Here is an 8,327-nt window from a genome sequence, read left to right as displayed (position 1 = left end):
TATTAATACTAATAGTACTATTACTAATACTATTACTAATCTTACTATTAATACTAATACTAATATTAATATTAATTTTATTACTAATACTAATATGTTAATATTAATTTTATTACTAATACTAATATGTTAATATTGTTAATGTTAATGCTAATGTACATATTCTAATGCTAATACTAATTTTAATGTTAATGTTAATCTGGATATGCTTATGCTGATTATAATTGTAATACTAATATTATCCAAATCCTTATCCTATTCCTAATCCTATTCATAACACTAATCATAATTCTAATCCTAAACCTATTTCTAACATTAATTATAATCTATATAATTTTATTACTAATAATACTTGTGCCATGCTAATATCAGTGTTCTAAAAATCGTCCGAGGCAGCCGATTAATCGGTCTCCGAGGCGGAGGCGGTAAAAACGCCTTTACGATTTTAGTGTAAAGGTTTGAAAAATCGGTTTTTTGCCTGTGAGGCGGTTTTAGGCGGTTTGAGGCGGTCAAACCTTTATGGCGGGTCAAACTTCGGTGACAAAATTCGGCCAAAAATCGGTCAAAAATCGGTTTTTTTTTTTCATAATTCAAAATAAAAGTTGGGATTTTAATAAACAAAATATGAGCTTATGTTTTATTTTGTTTATGTTAATTGTTATTGTTAAATAACTAATGATATATGTTAGGAATGTTCAAGAATAAATGTAAATTAAAATAAAATTATTTATATTTTATTATTTTATAAGGATATTTATGTATTATAATCTTATTATTATTAAACTTTTATTATTTTGTTAAGATATATACCTGATGGAGATATAACTATGTTTAAATATCTTTTTATATATGTTTTTAATATTTATAAATAATATTTATAAAAATATATTGTATTAAATTTTAAAAATCGATTTCTTTCCGATTTATCACCACCGTCGCACCGATTAATCGTTAGTTGGTCCCTGACCACCTCCGACACGATAACCGCTTTTTACAACCTTAGCTAATGTTAATTCTAATTATAATTCTAACCATAATCCTAATCATAATGCTAATCATAATCATAATACTAATGCATGTCACTAATTGTAGTACGAATCAATAATCATAATCTTAATTATAATTCTAATACTAACATTAATCATAATCATAATCCTAATATTAATTATAATACTATATTAAGACGAATCCTAATCCTAGTATTAATACTAATACTAATTCAAAGAATATTAATTATAATTCTAATTCTAATACTACAACTAATCTCAATCCTAATTATGATTTTGCATCAATGTTTTTGCAATTATCTATTATTTTGTATAAAAAAAAAATTATATTCCTAATCCTAGTATTAATACTAATACTAATTCAAAGAATATTAATTATAATTCTAATTCTAATACTACAACTAATCACAATCCTAATTATGATTTTGCATCAATGTTTTTGCAATTATCTATTATTTTGTATAAAAAAAAAAATCTATTCAATCTCGCAACTTTTATATTAAATTCCTTATGTGTGGTACCTGAAACATCAAGAAACACATATTAAATATTATAAATTAATATTTAATTATATTATCAAACTGACATTAAAATTATTTAAAATAATATAAGGGTATAAGCAAACGTTAAGACGTGAAAATAACGATAATCGTTATTAATAGGATAAATTACGAAAATCCTCATGAACTTAGACTAAATTACGGAAATCACCCCCACTTATCGGTAATTACCAAAATCCCCCAGATGTTTGTTTATGTCTTACACGACCCCCTTATGGTGTGATTTTTTACGGAATCTTTTTTATTCCATGTAATATCCCAAAAATTGTGGATTCTACCCTTGCAGATGTGACATTTCTTTTATCTTACTTTTTAAATACAAAAATTACCCTTAGGGGAGGTAATAGTAATCCTAAAAAGTTGTGAAGATGTTATTTAAGAACAATAAATACTTCGTGTAAAGTTCCCACAGGGTAACTTTTATTTTTAAAAAGTACCATAAACAAATGTTGTGTGCAGGGTAGAATATGCATTTTTCGGGGAATATTCCACATAATAAAAAAAATTCCGTGAAAATTCATACCGTAAGGGGGTCGATGTAAGACGAAAACAAACATCAGGAAAATTTTGGTAATTACGAATATAATATTAAATTAGTAAGAAAGATAAACATATTCTCTGATCATGTTCATGTAAAATGTATAATATTAAATGATTTATTCTGCATTTTTTTTATATATAAATCCAAGTTTATGAATTAAAATACAAAATTTTCGTAACACCATCAATGATAAAATTATAATAAGTGAAGATTTTAAATTGAATTTAAAAAAATTTAAAATAAATTAATTACAATTAAAACTAAATTAAAAAATAAAACTATTTAGAGTTTCCAAATAAGTTGATATATTTAGAACATTTTATAAATGGTATGATATAAATACATAATAAAATAATTAAATATCTTTTTAATTTTGGAAAATGGTGACATGTTTTTTGATGATTTATTTTCACCAATCAATTTGGCACATGGGATGAAATTGAATACATGTCACCAATTAAAATTGACAAATGTCAATCAATTAGGTGTGGAATTCAACTTTTATATATTATATAGATTCCAAGATTAATGTGATATTGATATACCTAAATGGGCTGGCCCAATGGGCCCTCAAATTTATCTACTAATTAGGCCCACTACCCAATCACATACAAGTGGGCCCATTACACGAAAGCCCAATCTCCTTCAAAGTAAGGCTTGGGCCCAACAAAGTAAGCCCAACTCATTCAACGATATATAAATAGATGTTTTACTCATTTATTAAGGTACGTTCTAATTATTCACAATCAATCTCGAGTTTTATTCTCTCCACTATCTCTACGATCCATACATCTGACTTGAGCGTCGGAGGGGTTTCCGCCGGATCAACCCCCGGCTTAGTTCACGTGTGCTCATTTTGTAGGGACCTCAGGATCATCGAGTTGACTAGCTACTGATCAGCTTTGCTCTCCCAGCTCGTTTTCTATACTACTCCGGTGAGCTATATTTTAGCATCATCATTTTGGCGCCGTCTGTGGGAACGATGCAAACCAGATCACGTAGCCAACAAGATCCTCCTGAGGCGTCAGCTCGGAGAGAAAATGACACAGCTAACAACCTTCCAGTCCGTGGAGGATCTGGCATACAACCTCCTCCACGCGCCGCGGAACCACTTCCCCCACGTGCCGCGGAGCCAGCTCCTCCACGTGTAGCAGATCCACCTCGCGAGGTTCAGGTGATCCCTCCTCGGGACCCACCACTCGCCGATCCACCACTCCCTGCTCCTCGAACGGTTCAAATAACCGAGGACGCGCTCCAACGCATGATAGCAGAAGCCTCAACTCGCGCCGCCACGGAGGCTGTAACTCAATATATCGCCACGATAGGAGCAAACGCTCCCAATGCGATACCAGCGCCAGCTCCACCTATAGCGCCACCTGTGGCCCCACCGCCAATCCAGAATCAAATAAGTGTCTCCTCCTCTACCTCGGACCCACGATCCCGAGTACAGCTATTTACTAATCACAGAGAGGCACAACCCAGACAGCAGCGTCGGCGCTCACCCCCACGGGGGAATGCATCACCACAGAGGGTCCCTCTCTTTAATGAGGGAGAAGACGAGGTAAACAGCAGAATGTCTCGCCAAAATCTTTTTCCCCAACCAAATAATCTAATGGGTGAAAGAATGCCTGTCCCAACAAGACGCAGTCCCTTCACCATAGACATTCTCAACGAGGTATTACCTCAAGGAGTAAAGATCTCAGGGTTACCTCAATTTGAAGGAACCACCGACCCACATGAGCATATAGAGAAATTCAGTGCCATGGCAGATTTATATGGCCCGACGGATGCTGCGATGTGTAAAATGTTCCGCACCACTCTCTCCAAGAGGGCAATGAATTGGTTCAACTCTCTACCCATAGGGTCGATTGACACCTTCGCTCGGCTGTCAACCCGGTTCACCAACCAGTTCGCCATCAACAAAAAATATGCCAAGATCCCAGCTCATCTTTTCTCTGTAGTACAAAGAGATAACGAAACACTCCGCAACTACATTAAGCGTTTCGTAGAAGCCGTCCATGAAGTCCCCAGTGTAGGGCAAGACATGCTCTCCGGGATTATGCAGCAAAACTTGAAACCGGGAAGATTCAAGGAGTCTATCGCCGGGAGACCCCCAGGCAACCTAGAGGAGTTGCTGAATCGAGCCGAAAAATACGTCCGGATAGAGGAAGCCTCTACCCATGCTCCTCCAAAAAGGAAAAGGGAAGATGACCGTCAGGACAACAGGAGGCGCGATGATCGACGTCCACCACTTCCACCTCAAGGCCAACCCTCTACCTCCTACAATAGGTTCACTCCGCTAAACGCTCGTCTCACTGAAATCCTTCACGTGATAGAACATAAAGGTTTAGCAGAGCCTCCACGTTCTATGCAGCCAAATGCAAAGCGAGAAAAGTCGGATCGTTATTGTCGATTCCATAAGGACAGAGGGCATACTACGGAGGAATGTGCACAACTCAAAGTGGCAATTGAGAGGCTGATCAAACAGGGCCATTTAGGCGAATACATTGATAAGCCTCGAAATAAGCGCCGTGATGATCCTCCACGCCGAGATAATAATCGAGATCAACAGCAAAGGCGAGAGGATGGGGGTCACCGACGTGACCTAGATAACAACGATAACCAACCCACTCGGGGAATCATCTCCTTTATCTCCGGAGGACCGGCGGGCGGCGATTCGCAAAATGCAAGGCGCACCCTCGCTCGATCAGCACGCATGAATCAAGAACGTGCTTCTCCATCCGCACGCATCTATCAAATACGAAGACCTGATCATAGCATAGTCTTCAACTCCTCCGACCTTGAAGGTCCAGATGAAGATCATGTCGATGCATTGGTAGTAACAACAACGGTGGCCAACTTCTTGGTCAAGAAGATATTGGTGGACGGTGGGAGCTCAGCTGACATCATGTATCTCCACGCTTTTAAGCAGCTGGGCATAGATAATGCCCGGTTTAGTCCCATCTCCACACCCCTGAAAGGATTCACAGGAGAAAGCATTTTATCCATGGGAGAAGTGGAGCTGCCCGTTTCACTAGGGGAAGACCCTTGTCGAATCACAAAATTAATCAAATTTCTCGTCGTCGACAAGCCATCCCCCTACAACATCATTCTAGGGAGGCCAGCAATCCATACCTTCAAATCAGTGCCTTCGTCCTACCATCAGAAGTGGAAGTTCCCTACTCCCTATGGAATGGGGGAAGTACTTGGAGATAGACGTCTCGCCCGAGAGTGCTATGCAAGGGCCCTACGAGAACCTTCCAAGAAGCCTAAACCACCCGGAAGGGGAGACGACACCCAAAAATCCGACAAACGGAAGTGGGTTAACGCGATCATTGAGGATAATAAAGAAATCCTCCTCAGTGTACCAGATGACAGCATCAAGCTAGCAGCTGTCGAAGAGCTTAAGCTCATAGAGCTCATTCCCGGAGATACTTCCAAGATCATACAAATAGGATCCGATTTAGATCCAACCACGGAGCAGCAGCTAATCAACTTCCTGCGACACAATGGAGATGTGTTCGCATGGAAAGCCCAAGATTTGCCGGGTATTCCTCCTCAGGTAGCTCTACATCGGCTCAACGTCGACAAGAGGTTGAAGCCAGTCAAACAAAGAAAGTGGACATTTGGTCCTGAGCGCAACAAGCATATCAAAGCGGAAGTGGCAAAACTCCTTGAAGCGGGCCACATACGACCAGTCCAGTATCCTGAATGGCTGTCGAACGTAGTACTCGTTCCCAAGCCGGGTGGCAAGTGGAGATTATGCGTAGACTTCACTGACCTCAACAAAGCTTGTCCTAAGGACCCATTTCCTCTACCCAGAATCGATCAGCTCATCGATTCGACCTCGGGGTGCAAACTCCTCAGCTTCCTCGATGCATACCAAGGGTATAACGAGATCTTACTTGCGCCAGAAGATCAAGAGAGGGCTAGTTTCATCACTGACCAAGGCATCTACTGCTATCAAGTCATGCCCTTCGGGTTAAAAAACGCATGAGCCACCTACCAGCGTCTAGTGAACAAAATGTTCGCAGATCAGATAGGTAAAAATATGGAGGTGTACATCGACGACATGCTCGTCAAAAGTGTCAAGGTCTCGGACCACCTAACTGATCTAGATCAGTGTTCCGCCTCCCTGCGAAAATATAAGATGAAGATCAACCCCCTCAAATGTTCATTCGGAGTTCGGGGAGGCAAATTTTTGGGTTATATGATTTCTCAGCGAGGAATCGAAGCTAATCCCGCGAAAATCGAAGCAATCACCTCCATGGCTCCGCCAACATCGATCAAGAAAGTTCAGCAGCTCAACGGCTGTTTGGCATCCCTGAACAGGTTCATTTCAAGATCAGCGGACAAGGCTCTCCCATTTTTCAAGATTTTAAGGGGAGGAAAAAAGTTCGAGTGGAATGAGGCATGTCAAAAAGCCTTCACTGAGCTAAAGTCATATCTCGCATCACCACCCTTGCTTACAAAACCTCAGCCGGGAGACACCCTCATGCTGTACTTAGCTACCTCGGTGGATGCCATCAGCGTAGTCCTCATCCGAGATGGAGGAAAAGGTCATCAACCCATATACTACATAAGTCGCGCCCTCCAAGGAGCCGAACAACGCTATACCAATATGGAGAAGCTCGCTCTCGCCCTCATCAACGCAGCTCGGAAGCTTCGACCCTACTTCCAGTCGCATCAAGTGGTGGTTCTCACCAATTATCCTCTGAAACAGATACTGAGAAGTCCCGAGACATCCGGGCGATTAGCAAAATGGGCAATAGAGCTAAGCGAATATGGAGTGGAATTCAAACCTCGCCCCGCTATCAAAGCGCAAATATTGGCTGACTTTCTAGTCGAAATGACTTCAGTAGAAGAAAGCACCTCTCTACCAACTTGGTCCGTTAGCGTCGATGGATCTTCCACTGCCACAGGAGGTGGAGCGGGTATCGTCCTAACGAACCCCGACGGAAACGAATTCGAATATGCTCAACGATTCGAATTCACAGCCTCAAACAACGTAGCTGAATACGAAGCACTGATAGCGGGAATCCGCCTTGCCCTAGCAGCCGGAGCGCGCTAGCTCCTAATCCAAAGCGACTCTCAGCTCGTCGTCAACCAAGTACTCGGAGCTTATGAGGCTAAAGAAGACACCATGGCCAAATACTTAGCTCTCGCGCACACTCTCTTATCTAAATTCGAGAGCTACGAGACAAGTACCTCGCTCCAATAACGTCCATGCTGACAAATTAGCTAGGCTTGGAAGCTCCATGGCTAGCATCGGAAGCCGGAAGGTGACGCTCCTTACCTCACCTCAGCCAGAGATAACTTCACCCACTGAAATACAGTACACCGAGGAGGATGAACCATGCTGGTTCACTCCAATCATGAAGTATCTCAAGAAGGGAGAACTTCCAGCGGATCCCACCGAAGCACGAAAGTTAAAAACAAGAGCCGCTCGCTTCGTCATAGTGGGAGAAGAGTTGTACAAACGAGGGTTCTCATTCCCCTACCTCAAGTGCCTCGAACCGACCATAGCGGATTACGTACTTAGAGAAGTACACGAATGCATCTGCGGAAATCACTTGAGCGGGAGAACTTTAGCTCTCAAACTACTGAGGCAAGGCTACTATTGGCCAACGATGCATGAAGACGCGAAGAAGTTAGTCCGGAAGTGTAAGCCCTGCCAAGAGCATGCAAATATTCCTCACCTGCCAGCGGCATTAATGCAACCAATTGACAGCCCCATCCCTTTCGCCCAATGGGGAATGGATTTAGTTGGACCATTCCCGCCCGCCACAGGAGGACGTAAATACCTCATTGTAGCAGTGGACTACTTCACCAAATGGGTGGAAGCTGAACCCTTAGCACGCATCCGAGAAGAAGAAGTCATCCAATTCCTATGGAAGAACATCGTGTGTCGCTTTGGGATCCCACGCTCCATTATCTCAGATAACGGAACCCAATTTTGTGGTGACAAAGTAAAGAATTGGTGCCTCGACTTGGACATCAAACAGTTCTTCACATCCGTAGCCAATCCACAGGCTAACGGCCAGACATAGGTCACGAATCGCATCATACTCCAACACCTTAAGACAAGGCTTGGAAGTGCCAAAGGGAAGTGGGTGGACGAGTTGCCTAACGCACTATGGGCTTATCGCACAACCCCACGAGCAGCAACCGGAGAGTCACCTTTCAATCTAGCTTTCGGAACAGAGGCTCTCGCACCAG

General features: G+C 41.5%; 1 protein-coding gene across 1 annotated transcript; it reads left to right on the top strand.

Moving 5' to 3' along the window:
- The first annotated feature begins 3,369 nt into the window (after window positions 1-3,369).
- On the top strand, window positions 3,370-7,179 carry LOC148771054 (uncharacterized). The gene is made up of 3 exons (XM_088817463.1): window positions 3,370-4,837; window positions 4,916-6,040; window positions 6,143-7,179. The coding sequence occupies exons 1-3, from the start codon at window positions 3,370-3,372 to the stop codon at window positions 7,177-7,179; spliced, it is 3,630 nt and encodes a 1,209-aa protein (XP_088673589.1).
- Window positions 7,180-8,327: the final 1,148 nt, after the last annotated feature.

This window comes from Erythranthe guttata, chromosome 4, assembly GCF_056151865.1.
Source record: "Erythranthe guttata isolate IM_541 chromosome 4, IM_541, whole genome shotgun sequence".
NCBI lineage: Eukaryota > Viridiplantae > Streptophyta > Magnoliopsida > Lamiales > Phrymaceae > Erythranthe > Erythranthe guttata.
Note: the sequence above shows the minus strand (reverse complement) of the source record. Positions and strands in the feature narration are given on the sequence as shown.